The sequence below is a fragment of the Sciurus carolinensis genome, chromosome 3 (genome assembly GCF_902686445.1).
Source record: "Sciurus carolinensis chromosome 3, mSciCar1.2, whole genome shotgun sequence".
In the NCBI taxonomy this organism is placed as follows: domain Eukaryota; kingdom Metazoa; phylum Chordata; class Mammalia; order Rodentia; family Sciuridae; genus Sciurus; species Sciurus carolinensis.
The window spans coordinates 137,813,794-137,834,865 of record NC_062215.1 but is presented as its reverse complement, the minus strand read 5'-3'; the positions used below and the strand labels follow the sequence as shown (position 1 = coordinate 137,834,865).

The window sequence follows — 21,072 nt, the reverse complement described above, 5'->3', positions numbered from 1 at the left end:
TACAAGTTTAAATACAAAAGTCAATCACCTTTCAGCACCTGTGATGGTGCAAGCCAGAGACTAGGAGAAAATATTTGCAAAAGACAGATCTGTTATCCAAAACATACAAAGAATCCTTAAAATAAAATAATAAGAAAACGAATAAACTAATTTAAAACTTGTCAAGAGATCTATACCATTGTCTCTACAAAGAAGGTATAAATATGGCAAGTAAGCATAGGCAACAATATTCAACATCATGTGTCCTTAGGGAATTGTAAAATAAAATAACAATGATATCCTACTATACTCCTATCAGAATGACCAAAATCCAAAACACTGACAGTACCAACAGCAGACTAGGATGTGAAGTAACAGAAGCTCTCATTCACTGCTGATGGGAGTTCAAAATGGTACAATCACTTTGGAAGACAGCTTGGTAGTTTGTTACAAAACTCAACATACTCTTCATTAATTCATTAATCCAGTAATTAATTCATTAATCCAGTAATCATAATCCTTGACAAAAACTCGTACATGGATGTTTATAGCAGCTTTATTCATAACTGCTCAAACTGGGAGGTAATCAAGATGTCCTTCAAAAGGTAAACAGATAAATAACCTGTGGTACATTCCCACAATGGAATATAATTTGGTGATAAGAAGAAATGATTCATCAATCCATGAAAAGAAATGGAGAAAATTTAAATACATATTACTAAGTGAAAGAAGCCAAACTGAAGTGGCTGTATACTGTGAGTCTAACTAGATATCATTCTGAAAACTATGGAGGCATTTAAAAGATCACTGGTTATCAGGGATTGGGAGTAGGGAGAATAGGTGGAGACAGTGAAACCATCCTGTAGGATACTACAATGGTGGATTCATGTTGTTAACCATTTATTTGTTAAAACCCATAGAATGCAAAACACCAAGAATAAACCCTAATTTAATCTACAGAGGTTGAGTAATGATGTGTCAATATAGGTTCTTCAATTGTAGCAGATGTAGTGGGGGATGTCAATAGTGTAGGAAGGTGTATAGGTTTAGGAACTCTGTACTTCAGTTCAATTTTTCTGTAAACCTAAAACCCACTGTAAAAATGAAGTTCACTAACTTACAAAAAGCCACACACAGAAGGAGAGGGGGAGAGAGGGAGAGAAATTGCTTAATTTTCTTCAATTTGGAACTTTCTGTTCATAGCAGATAAAACATTAATCATCACCTGGTCCTAATCTTATTTTCAAACTTTAGGTCTTTGCTTTTACTGTTCTATCCAAGTGAAATACCACCTTCTTTCCTTTTTGCCTACCTAAATACTACCTCAACTTGATGGACCAAGTTAAATCTCACTTATTGTTATAGTCTGGATCTTAAATGTCTTCCATACACCATGTGTTAGAGACTTGATTATCACTCTGTGGTACTACAGGGAGGTAATGGAACGTTTAAGAGGTGGGGCCTATAGGAAAACTACCCCATTCACAATACCCTCAAAAAAAAATTGGGGAATCAATCTAACAAAACAGGTGAAAGACTTCTACAATGAAAACATTGTTAAAATGGTCATTCTACCAAAATCACTATACAGATGTAATGCAATTCCTATTAAAATCCCAATGACATTCTTCATAGAAATAGAAAAAGTAGTCATGAAATTCATTTGAAAAACTAAGAGACACAGAATAGTGGAAGCAATCCTTAGAAGAAAAGTGAAGCAGGAGGCATCACAATACCAGAGGTTAAATTGTACTACAGATCTGTAGAAATAAAAAGTGCATGGTATTGGCACCAAAACTGATACATAGACCAAAGGTACAGAATAAAAGACACAGAGACAAATCCACATAAATACAGTTATCTCATACTAGGCAAAGGCACCATAAACATACATTGGAGAAAAGATAGCCTCTTCAACAAATGGTGCAAGGAAAACTGGAAATCCATATGTAACAAAATGAAATTAGACCCTTATCTCTCACCCTGCACAAAAATCAACTTAAAGTGGATCAAGGACATAGGCACTAGAAAAGAGATCCTGCACTTACTAGAAGAAGAAGTAGGCCCAGATCTATATCATGTCAGCTTAGGAACTGACTTCCTTAACAAGGCTCCTAAAGCTCAAGAAGTAAAATCAAGAATCAGTAAATGGGATGGAAGCAAACAAAAAAGCTTCTTCACAGCAAGGAAACAATCAAGAACATGAAGAGACAGCCTACAGAATGGGAGAAAATCTTTGTCACATGCACCTCACATGTAGGATTAATCTCCAGGATATGTAAAGTACTCAAAAAACTTAACACCAAAAAAACAAATAGCCCAATCAATAAATTGACAAAGGAACTGAACAGACACTTCACAGAAGAAGAAATACAATTGATCAACAAATATATGAAAAAATTGTTCATTATCTCTAGCAATTAGAGAAATACAAATCAAAACTATCCTTGAGATTTCATCTCACTCCATTCAGAATAGCAATCATCAAGAATACAAGCAGCAATAAATGTTGGCAAGGATGCGGGGGGAAAAGATACACTCATACCTTGCTGGGACTGCAAATTGGTGCAACCACTCTGGGAAGCAATATGGAGATTCCTCAGAAAACCTGGAATGGAACCACCATTTGACCCAGCAATCCCACTCCTAGGTTTATACCCAAAGGATTTAAAAGCAGCATACTATAGTGAAGTGGCCACATCAATGTTTATAGCAGTTCAATTCACAATAGCTAAGCTATGGAACCAAACTAGGTGCCCTTCAACAGATAAATGGATAAAGAAAGTGTGGTACATATACACAATCATATTTACTCAGCCTTAAAGAAGAATAAAATTATGGCATTTGCCAGTATATGGATGGAACTGGAGGCTGTCATGCTAAGTGAAATAAGCCAATCCCAGAGAACCAAAGCCAGAATGTTTTCTCTGATATGCAGATGCTAATTCACATATGATTTTGGACTAAACAGAGGAGAGTGAAGGTAGGAGAGAGGGCATGGGGATAGGAATGATAGTAGAATGAATTGGATATCATTACATTGCAAGCATATATGATTACACGGCCTGTGTGACTCTACATCATGTACTACCAGAAGAATGAGAAGTTTTGTTCCATTTTTGCATGATGTGTCAAAAATGCATTCTACTCTCATATATAACTAATTAGAACAAATTTTTAAAAAGATGGGGCCTAGTGGAAGGAAGTTCATTACTTGGAACATGCCCTTGAAGAGAATATTGGGACCTTAGACCGTTCATCTTTCTCTCTCTTTTTGCTTCCTGGCCACTATGAGATGAGCAGCCTCCTCTGTCACATGCTCTTGCTGCCATAATGTTCTGCCTCACAATAGGATGAAAATCAATGGAGCCAGCCAACCATAGACTAAAACTTCTGAAACCATGAACCATAATAAATCATCTTTTTATGCTGTTTTTATCAGATATTTTGTCACAGTAACATAAAGCTGATTAGCATACTTCTCCATCTTAGGAATCTCTCCAGAATATGTCCAGAATATGTCAAAGGGAAGTCACATTTAGCTACAACTATGTTCAAGAGAGAAAAGTAGGTAAAACTGGGTTTCAGCACTCGTGTAGTATATACACTTGGATATGTCATATTGAAGCTGGAACTTTGAAAATCTGCTGAGTGTTGAGGGGATGTGTTACCCATGAATCTGAACTGGAGCCACATCAAGCTAGTACTCTTCAATGGAGAAAGCAGGGCTGACAGGGAGGGTGGAAATATGGGTAGTCAGACAGGAAGATGGAAATGCATGGCAAAAGTCTGCTAACACTTAGCTTGTAAGTGAGATTTCCCAGCAGCCTTAATCACGGTTGATCTCAATCCATGAAAAGCAGTTTGCTGCTCTCAGCAGGAGAAACGTAAAAAAGACCTGAAGAGTTCTTTTTCCCCCCCAGAACCATGCCAGTCTCCCTCTCAAAAAAAAAAAATATTTTTCAGTACAACCTCAGGGAAAGAATCCAATTCTTACTTCCCCCTTTACTACTGAAAGTGTGCTTAATAGAACTGCAGTATGTTGGTCCAACCCTAACCTACAGTAGTCCCACTGAATCAGCATTTGCATTTTAACAAGAACCCTGAGTGATTCCTACATACAACAAAATTATTCAGCCTACCTTGAAAATCATGTGAGGATTAGAAATGCTGTCCTAAGATACACTAGAATCAGAAAAGTTTTGAAGGTATGTATATAGTCTGAAAAAAATATTCTGTAGCCGTCAACCTTGTAGTTGGGACTGAAAACCATATTTATCTCTTTCTCTGACTTTCCATTGTATACTATTGTACGTGAACTATGACAGTGATTATCAAAAGCTACTCTGCACTCAACTAACATGCAATCATTTAACAAATATTTCCTGAGCACCTACTAAGGGTAGACATTATTCTCAGTCTTAGGGAACTCTGGGAAACAAAAGAGACCAAATCCTTGTAGTCACAGTGATACTTGGAAAATAAAAATAGAAAGCATGAAAGAGAGAGGCACGCTGTTGTTACTCAACTGTAAATTCCTGCAGGATAGGAATTTTTCCCCTCTGGGTTCACTAACCTCCTTTATTTACCCTACTCTCTGTCCTTACAGATTTCATAACCCTTGTCCTCTGGTTTCTTGTCAGCATCTGCCAATGGGGAGCACTGGCAGGAAATCAGAGGAAGCAAGAGAATGAGGTTGGGTTCCCTCTCTAAGGTCGTTTCAGGTTTGCAGTGTTCCTCCACCAATGAAAGGTGGTCAGTTCAAGTAACTATTCCCTCCCCTCGTCAATTCATGTCTTTTAATGTGGTTTCCTTATAAATAAACTCTCCTTGAATAATATTAAATAGAGTTTGGAGGTCCAGTCTCTTAATAGAGAAAGGTAAAACATCATATTTTTCTGTTTTTCTCCAAACCCAATATTTATGTCAAATCTATTGCCTCAGACAAGAATGATCATTCTGGGCTGGAGATGTGGCTCAGCAGTAGAGTGTTTGTCTAGCATGCATGAGGCCTTGGGTTCAATCCCCAGAACTGCAAAATTAAAAGGAAGTAAAGAATAATCATTCCTCAGATCTCATAGATCATTACTGACACTGGATGGCATAGTATCTAAATTATATTAACTGCTTTTATTAAAGGTGTAAAAACAACTTAGGGACTTGAACTTCTAAAAATAAATGGAGGTGACAACATATTTTGCAGCTGAGAGAGAGAGAGAGAGAGAGAGAGAGAAAGAGAGAGAGAGAACACCAAAAACATATGAGGAGTATCAACAAATAACCATGGACATAAAAATTTATACTTCAAAATAGATATGAAACATTATGTGACATTCTCAAGGGACAAAGCATTTTGCAGATTATATACTATAAGAAAAGTTTTAATATACAAAGTTACCTTTAAATATGCTTTATTTGACTTAGGTCTTACCATTTCTTTCTTTTTTTGTGTCCGTTTTGGATGACTCTGTTTTAAAAGGTAACACACATAGAAACATGATTATTATTAATATATAACAATTTCCTAAATTAGAAAGATGTGTATGAATAAGAAGACTATATTTATATATAAAAGGCAGGATGGCATCAAAGAGGATTGAGTGTAACTTCTAGTCAAGCCATCCTGGAAAATTGCTCACACCTGACATTACATCAGAACAGTTGGAAACTACCTCTCAAGTAGCTTGTCAAAACCCACAGTTGGGATACTTTTGTGTTGATTAAATAATAATATTGTCAGTAGAGTTATTACATTTTTCATACTTCACTATCTACTCAATTCTCAACAAATGGAAATAAATCCAAGAAGTTAGAGGATGAATGAGACTTTAATTTGCCAGTGTTTCTTTTCACACTGAAAAAGGTTTAAAGAGCTGGGCACAGTGATGTGTGCCTATAATCCCAGTGACTCAGGAGGCTCAGCCAGGAGGATCTCAAGTTAGTCAGTCTCTGAAATTCAGCAAGGCTTGAGACAACCTGGCAAGACGCTGTCTCAAAATTAAAAATATAAAGGACTGTGGGTGTATCTGATTGGTAGAATGCCCCTGGGTTCAATCCCCAGTATCCCCTGGCCCCCATCAAAAAAGGTTTAAAGATAACATCTTTAAATAATAGGCTACACATTGCATTTAAATTTGACTGAATTGTGCTTTATTTTAACAAGGTTACTCTATAATATATGGAATATTTTATTTGAGTTGGATGAATCTGAGTACCATATAAATCTTTTTTTTTTCAGTGCTAAGGATTAAACCCAGGGTCTTGAACTTGCCAGACAAGCACTCTACTACTAATTTATATATGACATTTTGAATCATACTGATAAAGAATTTGTTCTTATATTGTTCTGTTTTGGTACCTGGGATTTAACCCAGGGGCACTCAACCACTGAGTCATATTCCCAGTCCTTTTTTATATTTTATTTTGACACAGGGTCTCACTGAGTTGCTTAGGGCCTTGCTAAGTTTCCGAAGCTGTGTTTTAGTCAGCTTTTTTGCTGCTGTGACTAACAGATCTGACCAGAACAATTATAGAGGAGGAAAAGTTTATTTGGAGGCTTACAGTTTCACAGGTCTCAGTCCATAGACAACCAGGTTCATCCCGTGGGGCTCAAGGTGAGGCTGAACATCATGGTGGAAGAGTATGGTAGAGGGAAGCAGCTTGCATGGTAATTGGAAGCAGAGATATACCACTCTCCAGATACAAAATATATACTCCATATCCACGTCCCACTTCCTCCAACCACACCCAACCCACCTCCAATTACCACTCTGTTAATCCCATCAGGGATTAACTGATTAGGTTAAGGCTATCACCCAATCATTTCTCCTCCAAAACTTCGTATTATCTGACATGTGAGCTTTTGGGAGATACCACATCTAAACAATAGCAGTCTGGCTTTGAACTCATGATCCTTCTGCCTCAGCCTCCAGAGCTGAAGGGATTATAGGTGTGCACCACTGTGCCTGGCTTAAAGAATTTGTTAAAGCATAATATTTTAATTTGGCATATGCAAAAATTTAATACAGCTTATTAATGTAACTGACCTCATTGAAATATAAAATCACCATTTCTTTTTGTCTATTGTTGCATCAGACAATTTGTCATTATTTCCTTTTTCAGTTACAGTGAACCACCACTTTCATTTTCAACTTTACTGTTTTTCATGCTACTTAAATTTATTCCAGTATAAAGATATGTAGCAAAAATGACTTTTTAAATTTTAAGCCAGGCTACTCTTGTTATATTATTATAAAGGAATGTTTTATTATTAAATATACTTTAAGTAAATGTGGTATGAACAAAGTATTCCTGATTGAGAACCATGGGAAAAGGATAAGAATGTTCTACTGGAATCTAATGCTCATATTTATCTGTTTTTTTTCCTCTGAATTTCTATAGTACATAAGTATATATTAATTATGCCAGTGCTTATCAAATACTATCCCACATTCATCCATCCATTCATTCATTCAACAAATATTTCCTGAGAAACTACTAATGCCAAGTTTTCTTCTGAACACTAGGAAACCATGGCAAACAAAGTAGACCAAATCCTTGCCCTTTATAAAGTTTATATGCAAGTGAGGGAGAACACAACAAAGAGTACTATTTAAGCTACCAACAAATGATAGAAAACTAAAAGGAGTCCTTCTTAGATAAATGAAACAAAATCCCAAACTTTGCAAAAGAAACTAATACCAGATTTTAACCTTGCTCTAAAATCAGCATGCATTGGTTATACTAAACAAGGAAAAAGAGAAATATTTTAGGTTTAAAACTTTATGGTACCTTGGCTGAACATAACAAAGCGTCTTTGGTTGACGTTGAAGTTAGCATTGCACAGTTGACATATAATACAAACTCTGTTGTACAGAGCAGCATGATGGAAGATAGTATAACCTGCTTCATCTGAAACATTGATTGTTGAGCTTGTGGTTTTTCGGCTAAATGTATGGAAAACAGCAGATAATCCTCTTTCTACAGCAGCCTTCAAACCAAATGGGATACTCTAAAATTATTAAGAAGGTTAGAATTAGTTTGCTTTAAGGAAATAAAGACCAACATACATTAATAGGATCACATAAATACTGCTCAATTATACTAGAATTTTCACAAGATCCAAATGAAAAGTTTTTCACTGGGCAAAGCTTAAAAGTTGTTAGACTATAAAGAAACACTCAGATCTTTTAAAAGTAAATATTCTGTTTTCTTCCTTCCTTCCTTCCTTCCTTCCTTCCATCCTTACTTTTTTCCCTTTAGGATAAGTTGTAGATCCTTCTTTGAAAACAATTAAAACAGGAAAAACAAATATCTTTCTGAAATACTTTAGAAGCAAATAGAACTGGGCATGGTGGCATGTGCCTGTAATCCCAGCAACTCAGGAAGCTAAGAAAGGAGGATCACAAGTTCATAACCAGCCTCAGCAATTTGGCGAGGCCCTAAGTAATTTAGAGAGACCCTTTCTCAAAATAAAAAATTAAATGGCCTGGGGATATTGCTCAGTGGTTAAGTGCCCCTGGGTACAATCCCCAGTACAAAACCAAACAAGATAAGCAAATAGATCACTGGGTTCCTTTTTCTAATTTAAGGACAATTTAATTTAGATGTCCAGAAACTTAAACTATATAACTATGGAAAGTTTTCTTTGCTCCAGGTCTCAAAATGGAGAGTTTAAAATGTTATACTCTTCTTTTAGACATTCTGACTACTAAATATTTAAAAATTAAATAAGTTATTAAATTTTTAAATTATGGATATTAAAATGAATAAATGGAAAGCAAATACCAGTCTACCTTTGAAGTTGGTGAGCTTCATTCATTCTAGAAACTGTGTCAAAGTTTGTTAAATAGACATGAGAGATTTGATACAAGCAGTTAGGTTTGTTCCTTGGATTTCACTTCTAGGATGGAGTCAGTCCTTACATTTACTAATTGTGTGATTTGGGAAAGATTCTTAACCCTCTATCTACATCTCAAATTTCTCATTTGTGTAATAGGAATCACAATAATAAAACTAGCAACTTAAAAGAATTTTTAAAAAATTTAGACTAGTGCCTGGCATATAAAACAATCAATAAATATTGATCATTGTTAAGATTAATCACAATCTAGTTCATTAATAGGTTGTTTAATACTATGACCAAAATTTATAATTCACACAAATGTATAGCTACTAAAATGTGGAATTTTTATTCTGTGTTGAATAACTTTATTTAACTTATTATTTATCCCTAAGATAGAAATTTGAGACACACATTTATTGATAATATATAACTTATATTAAATTGTGATAATATATAACATATTAAATTATGTGGTAGTTACTGAAATACCTTGCATTTTATAGCTTTTTTGAAGCCAAACTTTTTCTTAAATTGTTCATGTAATTGAGCATCTGTCAGTGGAAGTCTTTTCAGTCTTAAATTGCTCACTATTTCATTTATAGCTCCCCACCACTGTGTCTTATATAGTTGTTGATAGAAAATTTCAAGATCAAAATAGATCACATAGTAGCTATAAAAAATAAAGAAAAAAAGATGCTTTTCTAACTCTGAAATGATTTGCTACTTTTTTTCTATGCTGGCAAAACTTCATTTTTCTATAAGTATATAGTTTAAATTGTACTTGGTTATAAATATAGTAATAACAGTTATCACCATTATTATCCATGTCTTTATATAAAAAGTATCTTCCCCATATAGGCCCTTTGGATTGACTGTCCTTCCCATGCCAGAGATTAGGAGCACTGTTTAAAAGTCAAAACTGGCAAAAAGATTTCCAGGTTTGTCTTCCAACTGTCTGCTTTTCCTCATCTAATTCTTTTAACCCAATTATGTGCCATAATCCAACTTGCTTTCTCAAGGGTTTACCTTGCGTCTTCCCTAGCATGATGTTTTGGGTAATGTTTCTTTGGCCTTTACCCACTGTAGCAGTAAACTAGGGGAAAACCCCAAATCACTGAGTCCATGGCATATGAGGTAGGGGCTTGTGACAGCCTTGAGTCCCTAGCACTCTGGAACAGAATGGAACAGTTACTTTGTTCCCTGGGATTGCTTATCATCATAGGTAAAGAAAATTGGGGGTCTTCCTCCACTTTTCCCATGAGGTACCTTTCCACATGCCCAGGTTTCAACATTGAGTCCTTCAGGGGCCAACCCTGTCAGTAGGAAGCCTCTTGATGTTTCCTAGATTTTTCTCCAAAATTAAACTACTTATTGCTGTAAATACAGTATTTTTACCAGTGAGTCTCCTATCGTTCTTCAGTTTTCCTGAGTGATGAGAAATTTGCTCCATTAAACTAATTCCTAGGAAGTGAAGTAGGGACTATGCTAAGGAAACTCCTTGTCCATTGACTTGAGAAGGATAATTGGGCCCAATGGGTAAATCACAGGAAGGTTGTAGGCATCACTCTGTTATCAGTTATTCAGAGACTAATACTCTTTTCCTTGACCTTTACTTCAACTCCAGTTTTCTAAATATAATAGATCTTAGTGTGTGAATGGAGGTATGTCTGAGGACTTGTTCACATTTGTTTGAGGATATCATTCTTTCTATCCACCACTACTTCCCCATAAAAGGAAATTAGACCCCAACAATATAAAAAGATATCTTCATCCATACCTCACAGATATAGTGTCAGACCAGGAAGAGGGGCTTTCCACTGGTCCCTAGGTCTTGACTTGTGGGAAGTGCCAAGTTCATCAATGGGGACTAGACCAGCTTATTAGATTCTAACCTCCAAATCAAGGTGCAGATATTATGAATCCTACTTAGATTTGAAGGTTGGTATGCTCTTCAAATGACAGTGGTGACAGGCTCAAGAACCTTAAGCAGCTGTATGGATCAAATGTATATGCCCAATTTGTATCAGATTATTAAACTGAATTTTTAGAAGAAAAGAGCCCACTTTCCCTTGGTATTGTACACACTGCTAAAGAGGACACTCCAAACCCCAAAGTGGGTACCCTAGGTCCCAAAAAAGATTGCCTCCATAGGTCTAGATATCAGAGGTCATACTGAGAATTTCCTTGAACTTTGACTGAACAAGCTTTATATTATCCAGCTCTACATCATCAAGCTCCATGAGATTGCCAGTGCCAACAACCTGCCTTTTCATCTCAGGGGGCTAACTCTGACTGTGATGGCTATGGAAACAGGGGCTGTTGACCACTTTTGGGACCCTGGTACTCTAACTACACTGCTCAAGGAATGAAAAGACTTAGAAATTCAACAAACACTAAGGGAAGGTACACGGTTTTCTTCTAGAAATTCATCTTAGTAATCTAATATGAACAAAAAATCCAGAACCTGTAGGAATCTCTCCTAGCCCAGAAATTGGAAAAACAGTAGATGGTGAAGGTCACTGTACCCTGAGAGTTTTGACGAAGAGAATTTTATAACTCCCAGGGTTGAATGTACAACAGTACACAGTAGGCCAACACTGGATACAAAGTGATGATTATTAAAAGCACAGAAATCCAAGATGGTAAATATTAAAAGATTAGTGACTGACTACTTTAACCAAATAGCTCTCATACAAATACTACATGGTGACATATTAGTATTCTTACTCAATCCTTAAACGTGGTTATCAGCAGGAACTTTAGGGAAGCCTAACTTTAAAAATAATTCCCCCCATGTTCTTCCGCCTGGGAATAAACACTGAGTTTATTCCGCCTGGGAATAAACACCGACTGTGGTGAGGAGCTTATAAGATCACACTTTCTGTACACATCTGTCACTTCAGGTTAACCTCTAATTCTACTCCCCAACAGTAAAACAGCTTCATGATGTTTGTATGTTCTCCTCCCAATAGGACATTTTAGAAAAATTGATCTATTTTCTTCAAGAATTTTCATCCTTGTAATTTGTGTTCTCGGCTTTTATGGACTGCCAAATCACTGGATATCTGACTGTATCTCCCTCTTTTTTTTTGATTCTGGTATGGTGGGAGAACCCAACCTAAGCCTAAAATAAATGTATGATTTAGATGTTTCTGGGTATGATTGGAGGACCAAGTAGAACAAGTTTTATTTTCACAAGGGACCAGGATCCTCCTAAGGAATAAGTGTTTTTGTTTTGCTTTGTTTTGTTTTTTGAGATGGGGTCTTACTATATTGCCCAGGTTGTTCTCAAAACTCCTGGGGTCAAGTGATCTTCCCACCTAGGCCTACCGGCCTCCTGAGTAGCTAAGGCTATAGACATGAACCACCACACCTGGCAGAAATAAATCATTCTGAGGAAAGACAACATCAAGATTTATGAACCTGGTCTAATAAAAATGCCCCTAGAAACAAAGAAGGGAAGAAATTTTGAGATGGCATGCTTTCAATAATTTGGATTACTCTCTAGTCCATCCCCACTTTAGGATGATTTCCATATTACAGAAAAGAACAACTGCAAGCGAAAATGACTGAAAAAGCAGTTTTCCACAAAATCATTAGAGTTTTAATGTAGCACAGCTTTGAAACCAGGCAAGGAATTCTTACTTCATTGAATTGGATTCAACGAGTCTCACAATCAGTGCATTCTACTTCCCAGGCATCAAAAGGATCTAGCCCCAAAGATGACACCAGCCCCACAACCAGAAGCAGTAGTGTCAAAGATAACAATGGCATTGTGTTTGCCTTCGGGGGCTTATTGGGCTTCAGAGGCCCAGTGATGGATCACAAGGAGTAAGGGCAGGAAAGAAGGAAATTGAAGATATTTCATGGTAGCTGAGAATACTCACCCATTAATATATGAATAATTGTAAGGGGGTTGGATTTTATAGGGGACTGAGGTCCTCTAGTAATTGGTATGGAGCACAAGAAGATATTGATTAGATTACTCTACTGTGGGTTCTTACTTTTATTGCAAGCTAGTTGGGTTTAAAAAAGTTTATTTTGGTTTTGAAAACCTGAAAAATTCATATCTATTAACCTACCATTCACCAAAACTTGAGACAAAATGTGCTTTAGTCAGAAACTAGAGAAACAGTTTCACAATGATATCCCATTGCAACAACATGACAGAATCTCTCATAGTAGCAGTATGCTTACATCAACCATACTCCTGCATCAAGTGTTAACTTTTATCCTGCCTGCTTCCCTACAGTGCCAGGGATCACTGGTGTCCCAGAAGCCTGACAGAACCAGAAGAGTAAAGGTTTACATATAAGTGTCTCCAGGACATTATTCACCTTGGCAAAGATTGAGTATATCAATGGGAGCTTGGTCTGTGAGCCAGAAATTTCACCTCAAGAGAGATGCACACTGCCTGACCTTTCCAGAGGTATGAGATCTAGTGTGCGGATTCCATGTATGGTGGAATGACACCCTCAAATAAAATTGAACATGTCCTCAAAAATACCTCCATTCATGTGCTGATCTCCATTCTTCAAAATGGTGGAGGACATTAGTCACATGGTCTTTGACTTCAGCTCTAGTATCATATGTTCATGTAGGCAGTATTCAACAGGAAGATCAACCTTTCATTCTTTATCCTAAATCTCCCTATGCCTTATTTCTCTTATTCTCCTCATTATTCTGCATGTTGAAAGAAATTAATAAACTTTGTTTTTACCTCCCCATTTCATTAACTTTTCCCCATTTACCCTTCAACTCATGGTAAATATGCTATTTTTAAATTATTTTTATATACTGCATTTTGATTCATTATACACAAATGGGTTACAACTTTTTGTTTCTATGGTTGTACACAATGACGATCCACACCATTCATGTAATCATACATGTACATAGGGTAATGATGTCTGTCTCATTTCACACCCTGCCCCTCCCTCTTTATTTCCCTCTATATAATCCAAAGTTCTTCCATTCTTCTCTTACCCCCCCCACCCCCCTCACCCCCAGGTGCCCTGGCCCTGCACAGATGCTGCAGCTCCCCATCTTGGATTTTTCCCAAAGGGAAAGCCACCATCTTTAGGTGGGGCAGCTCCCCTCCTGGGATGCCTGCTGGAGATTGGAGGCTCTTTGTTCGGTACCTCTCTTGCATCAGGATACTGAAGCCTGGGAGGTTTGAGTGGTGAATGACTGTTATACCATAGTTTTTTTTTTTTTATTTTTAAAAATACACTATTTTTGTTGTCGTTCTTTTTAGTTATATATTGCAGCAGCATGTCTTTTGACATACCATATATACATGGAATATAACTCCCCATTCTTGTGGTTGTACATGATATGGAGTTTCACTGGTCATGTATTCATACTTGAACATAGTGAAGTTATGTCCAATTCATTCTACTGTCCATTCCCAACCCCTCTCCTTTTTCCCCATTCTTCCCTGTCCAATCTGGTGAGCCTCCACCCCCAACCTCCCTATTGTGAGTAAGCATCTGCATATTAGAGAGAACATTTGGCCTCTGATTTTGGGGATTGGCTTATTTCACTTAGCATGATAGCCTCCAGTTCACATCCATATACTAGCAAATGCCATAATTCATTCTTCTTTAAGACTGAGTAAATATGATTGTGTATATGTACCACACTTTTTTTATCCATTCATCTGTTGAAGGGCAACTAGTTTGGTTCCATAGCTTAGCTATTGTGAATTGAACTGCTATCAACATTGATGTGGCCACTTCACTATAGTATGCTGCTTTTAAACCCTTTGGGTATAAACCTAGGAGTGGGATTCCTGGGTCAAATGGTGGTTCCATTCCAAGTGTTCTGAGGAATCCCCATATTGCTTCCCAGAGTGGTTGCACCAATTTGCAGTCCCAGCAAGGTATGAGTGTATCTTTTCCCCCACATCCTTGCCAACATTTATTGCTGCTTGTATTCTTGATGATTGCTATTCTGAATGGAGTGAGATGAAATCTCAGGATAGTTTTGATTTGTATTTCTCTAATTGCTAGAGATAATGAACAATTTTTTCATATATTTGTTGATCAATTGTATTTCTTCTGTGAAGTGTCTGTTCAGTTCCTTTGTCAATTTATTGATTGGGCTATTTGTTTTTTTTTTTTTTGGTGTTAAGTTTTTTGAGTACTTTACATATCCTGGAGATTAATCCTACATGTGAGGTGCATGTGACAAAGATTTTCTCCCATTCTGTAGGCTGTCTCTTCATGTTCTTGATTGTTTCCTTGCTGTGAAGAAGCTTTTTTGTTTGCTTCCATCCCATTTACTGATTCTTGATTTTACTTCTTGAGCTTTAGGAGCCTTGTTAAGGAAGTCAGTTCCTAAGCTGACATGATATAGATCTGGGCCTACTTCTTCTTCTAGTAAGTGCAGGATCTCTTTTCTAGTGCCTATGTCCTTGATCCACTTTAAGTTGATTTTTGTGCAGGGTGAGAGATAAGGGTCTAATTTCATTTTGTTACATATGGATTTCCAGTTTTCCTAGCACCATTTGTTGAAGAGGCTATCTTTTCTCCAATGTATGTTTATGGTGCCTTTGCCTAGTATGAGATAACTATATTTATGTGGGTTTGTCTCTGTGTCTTCTATTCTGTACCTTTGGTCTATGTATCAGTTTTGGTGCCAATACCATGCTTTTTTCATTACTACAGCTTTGTAGTATTGAGATCTGGTATTGTGATGCCTCCTGCTTCACTATTCTTGCTAAGGATTGCTTTGACTATTCTGTGTTTCTTATTTTTCCAAATGAATTTCATGACTGCTCTTTATATTTCTATGAAGAACATCATATCATTGGAACCTTAATAGGAATTGCATTAAATCTGTATAGTGCTTTTAGTAGTAGGGCCATTTGGACAATGTCAATTCTTCCTATTCAAGAGCATGGAAGATCTTTCCATCTTCTAAGGTCTTCTTCAATTTCTTTCTTTAGTGTTCTCTAGTTTTCATTGTAGACGTCTTTTACTTCTTTGTTAGATTAATTTCCAAATATTTTCTTTGAGGCTATTGTGAATGGGATACTTCTCATAATTTTTATTTCAGTGGATTAATCACTGATGTATAGAAATGCAATTGATTTATGGGTGTTAATTTTACATCCTGCTATTTTGCTGAATTCATTTATTAGCTCTAGAAAGTTTCTGGTGGAATTTTTTGGATCTTCTCAAAATAGAATCATGTCATCAGCAAATAGTGATAACTTGAGTTCTTCTTTTACTATCTGTATCCCTTTAATTTTTTTTCTTCTAATTTCTCTGTCTAGTTTCAAGAACAATGTTGAATAAAAGTGGTGAAAGAGGGCATCCTTGTTTTTTCCAGCTTTTAGAGGGAATGCTTTCAATTTTTCTCCATTTAGAATGATGTTGGTGTTGGTAAGTTTAGCATAGATAGTTTTTACATTGTTGAGGTATGTTCCTACTATCCCTAGTTTTTCCAGTGTTTTGAACATAAAGGGTGCCGTATTTTGTCAAATGCTTTCTCTGCATCTTTTAAGATGAGCATATGATTCTTGTCTTTAAGTCTATTGATATGATGATTATATTTATTGATTTCTGCATGTTGAACCAACCCTGCATTCCTGGGATGACCCCTACTTTATTGTGGTGTACTATCTTTTTAATATGTTTTTGTATGTGATTTGCCAGTATTTTGTTGAGAATTTTTGCATCTGTGCTCATCAGGGGGATATTGGTCTGAAATTTTCTTTCCATGATGTGTCTTTGTCTGGTATCAGGGTGATACTAACTTCATAGAATGATACTAACTTCATAGAATAAGTTTGAAAGGGTTACCTCCTTTTCTATTTCATGGAATAATTTGAGGAGGATTGGTGTTAGTTCTTCTTTGATGGTCTGGTAAAACCTGTCTGGTCCTGGGTTTTGCTTTCTTGGTAGACTTTTGATGGAATTTTCAATTTCATTGCTTGCAATTGATTTGTTTAAATTTTCTATGTCCTCCTGGTTCAGTTTGGGTAGGTCATATGTCTCTATAAATTTGGTAAGTACACTCTTTAACCACAACTCCAATAAAATTCTCTGATTAAATCATCAGTCTTAAATTGATTCATTTTTTTTTCTCTGTTGCATTTAATACTTTTACATGTTTCCATATTCTTAAAATTCTACCCATTTGGCTTCCATGCTATCACATATTCCTGGTTCTCCTCTACCTATCACTCTTCTCAGTCTCCTTTGCTCCCTTTCCTCTACCTCTCCTCACCTCTCTTCAAAGTTATTATGCTCCAGAGTTCTAGACTTGGTCCTATCCTCTCAACTACCTCCATTTCACAAACAAAAAAAACCTTCCTATATGCTTTTAAATCTCCAACTGTAATTCAAATGTTTCCTCTGAGCTCTAAATCTCATGTTTCCAAAATTCAGTGGTTAACGTGTGAAAATTCAAGAACATAGCACATAAAAGACCCTAGCAATACTGAGAGGAAACATACCACTTCAAAAAATTGACAGTCATAACAAGACCTGGTAGAAGAGGATTTTAAACCATATTCTTTATGGAAATGAAGTGTTGTGTGCCAAGTCAACTATTTTCAGTAGGATTTGTTTCCCATTCTCATAGGATTTGTTTCCCATCTCTATTCCTATTTAGTCAATGCTAATTATAAGCCCTAAGGATTAACATACAGAATGTATCAAAGTTCAGGAAGTTATAATAATAACATTTAATACTTGAGTATTAAATGAGTCAGTATGTCATTCATAAGGTCATTATTGTTCTAGAATCGCCAACCTAAAATTTTAAGTCAGCCTGTGCATTTTGACACTTTCCCTATTCCTTGCTAATGTACAACAATATGTGGTTAAGGAGAATAACTACTGAAAGTTTCTTACCTTTTTCCATGAAATTCCATTACTGGTATTGAGTAATATTCTTTGTAACCTGCATCATCTGCAAATGTATTAGCAGCACAATCCCGTATTTTCTCTAAATTTTTCTAAAATATGAATATTTAGAATATATTTTTAAACAAATCTAAGAATTATGACTACTTTAAATGAAATTTTATACATGTAAATAACAAATTTTAATGTAGTAGGTCAGAAAATTCTGGTAGTAACTGCATGCATCCGATCCCTACTTTGACAATGAAGGATAAAACACAAAAGGAAAAATATATAATATGGACAAGGTAGAAAAGCAATGACAATCAAAATGTATAATGTCTATATGAAATCTCAGGTGAATAATTGCTGTTCCAAAACTAGAGGGTGTCTTTTCTAATACTAATCCTTGAGGGAAAGGGAAGAATTACAGTCAGGGTTCAAAGTTTTCTACTTTACTCTTTGGTTACTATTCTAAGACAAATATGTTCCATTGGAAATACGTAATCCTGTTAGGATAATAGACATATCTAATTTATTTATCACTTTATCCCTGACATTCAACATAGTTCCTTGGTTATAGCTGCACTTAATTCATGTGTGTCAAAATGTGTGAAAAAATTAGTGAATTGTAAGAATAATTACACAGTACCAACATAAGCTCTTTCTGGTTGGAAAATAGGATAAAAAGAGTTGTGAAACAACAAACCATCTTAGGAATGATAATAATTTAAACCTTAAAATCTTCCAAAGCACTCTCAATTGAAGGGGTACTGATATCAAATTCAATTCCTCCATGAACATGAAAATATTGATCCTCTTTGTAGTGAAAATGCTGGCATTTAAAATCTCGTCCATAAATAAAAGGAGGCAGTTCTCGTTCGGTCTTGACCTTGTCATCTCCAAAGATTAAAAAAAAACACAGACTTTTATTTAAAAATGAACAGCACACCAACAGTCATATTTGGGGGAATCTAAATTTTCATTCATATAAGCAAAAAGAAAAAAATTCCACATGAAATTAAAATTTTGGCAGTTATAGTATATAAAATTACTTATGTTCTTTATATACTGACATTAGGAATATATTTATATCATGAGTTTTGGTTATTTCTGTAGTTTTATTGTAGAGAATCTCAAAAGTATAGTCAAAACATTATTCTACTTGTTCTGTGAATGAGCTCAAGACTAATATTTATTCCCAATTATCAGAAAGGATTTAAATTTGATGCATCAGAAATCTTTGGTTAAGTAAACAAAAACTTACCTGAGTTAGTTTAGGTAAAAAGAGACACAATAAATAAATAGGTGGATATTTCTCAAATGATGAAAATAACCAGCCTATCCTTCTGGAAAGTAATGAAACCACACATATAACTTATTTAAAATAATAATTTTCTAAAATATCAGCAAGGATTAGATTTGTTCAATATTCTGACTGAACAATTAGTAGATGGTTTCATCAATATAAGGTACATAATGCATTTTGAGAACACAAAATGCAAAGTATAAAAAGAATTATGTATGTCACATATTTTTCATTACATTGGAGACATTAAATTTTGTTTTCCTGTTCCAATAGGTTACATGCCTGGACCCACATACTAGAAAAAACTGAATTTAAATGTACATTTAACATATATCTACATCTTAAATTTGAGTTTTGGTGATACCTGAAAAAGGCTGAAGCAGACCATTCAAGTTTGGGACTTTCATCTTCTTTTTTAAACTTAGTAAAAATGGAATCAGAAAACATATCAATTTTAGATAGCCTATGCCTCTTCTGATTTCACTTTTCTTCTCAAAGTGTTTTTGAATGAGTTTTTTTTGAAGATACAACCTTTGCTGTAGTCTCTGGTAGGTACAGATATCAAGGTAATCCTGATTACATTTTATAGCATTGGTAAGCCAGTAGGCTGTATCAAATATAAAGACATTTTCATACTGTTGAATTTGTGTGGTACTGAATGTCAACTTTAGCATAATATACTCAGCATATTTCATAAACACAGCTTTTTCTTCAGGGCTATTAGGATCATATGTTGGGTCTTCATTCATGTCTTCATCATAGATTCCATTAAAGTCTGGATCTTTTGTAATATCAACCATACCTACACAGAAAAAAGAAAAATTTAAATAGTAAAAGCTTCATATGTGGTTTCTAGATAAATACAGCAGATTGTACACACGGTTTCATCTTGAAATCCTGGTAGAATGACAGTAAGGGAATAAGCTAATAAAAAAGTATAAGATGAAGAGCAGATGGCTGAGTTTCTAAGCTAGTGGTTTTGAGCCAATAAATAAAATTTAACTTGGCCAAGACTGAGTCCCAGTAGTCTGCTCTCTCAGAAAAAGAGTTGACCTCCTGCACAGTTCCTGGGAACCCATTGTAGCACTGTATTTAAGGTACTGCATGGTTAATTACAAGGTTTGAACCAAGTTTCCATTAATGTCAAAAATGGAGGTGCTGTTCTAACCAGAATGATAATGTAGACTCACGCTTCCAGCTTGCCACCATTCAGCTACAAGTACAAGGCTTGGATATCAGCTCCTTGATCATGCCCATGGACACGTACCACTACTGTGTTGGAATCCTGATGGAACCCATCCAGCCTTGCGAATACCTGAGCAAATCTGAAAATGTGAGGACATTAACCACTCCCCCACCCCATGCAAACTTTCACTAGTGGGGGACAGGAGTCAATGGATGGATATGTAGGCCCCTCTTCCATTCTGTCTTAATACATTTGGGCTACTATAACAAAAAAGCACAGAACAAGTAGCTTAGAAACAATAGAGATTTATTTCTAATTGTTCTGGAGACTGGAAAGCACAAGATCAAGTCAGATTTGGTGCCTGGTGAAGGTTCATTTCCTGGTTCATAGATGGTGAATTCTTGCAGGCTAATGGTGTCATGAACACTAAAATAATGTCTTAATTTATTTGCATTTTATTTACATGCCCTGAATTAGACTTGGAGGTCCTAAACTACTATCAGTGAATGCACTGTGGATGAAACTTAACATATTTTTAAATCCTTGGTCATGCCATATTTTCTTCACCAATGAATCTACATGATGCCAAAATATTGGTGCCTTTGAGAAGAAACTATCAGACCAATAAAAGAAATGCAAAACCTAATGGAATTCACTGGATATTATCAGCAATTTTTTGTACTTTAAAAAAATTTTTTTTTTTTGTAGTTGTAGATGAACAGCATGCCTTCGTTTATGTTTATGCAGTGCTAAGGACTGAATCCAGTGCCTCACAAAGGCTAGGCAAGTGCTCTGCCACTGAGCTACAGCCCCAGCCCTGTTGATACTTCTTGACCCTAATCACCCTAATTAAGAACCTGAATAAGACAGTATCCTTTAGTTCCAGTTACAGCTA

The 21,072-nt window shown here is 35.8% G+C and overlaps 1 protein-coding gene across 1 annotated transcript in view; it reads right to left on the bottom strand.

Annotated features, from left to right (window-relative positions):
- The window catches only part of Ankar (ankyrin and armadillo repeat containing), a 65,001-nt gene that overhangs the window by 39,895 nt on the left and 4,034 nt on the right, over window positions 1-21,072 (bottom strand). The window contains exons 2-7 of the mRNA XM_047543878.1: window positions 19,356-19,793; window positions 18,419-18,582; window positions 17,692-17,795; window positions 9,314-9,494; window positions 7,771-7,990; window positions 5,411-5,446 (exon numbers count right to left, since the gene is read on the bottom strand). Of these exons, the coding sequence (XP_047399834.1) occupies window positions 5,411-5,446; window positions 7,771-7,990; window positions 9,314-9,494; window positions 17,692-17,795; window positions 18,419-18,582; window positions 19,356-19,793 (1,143 nt within the window). The remainder of the gene's footprint in view (window positions 1-5,410; window positions 5,447-7,770; window positions 7,991-9,313; window positions 9,495-17,691; window positions 17,796-18,418; window positions 18,583-19,355; window positions 19,794-21,072) is intronic.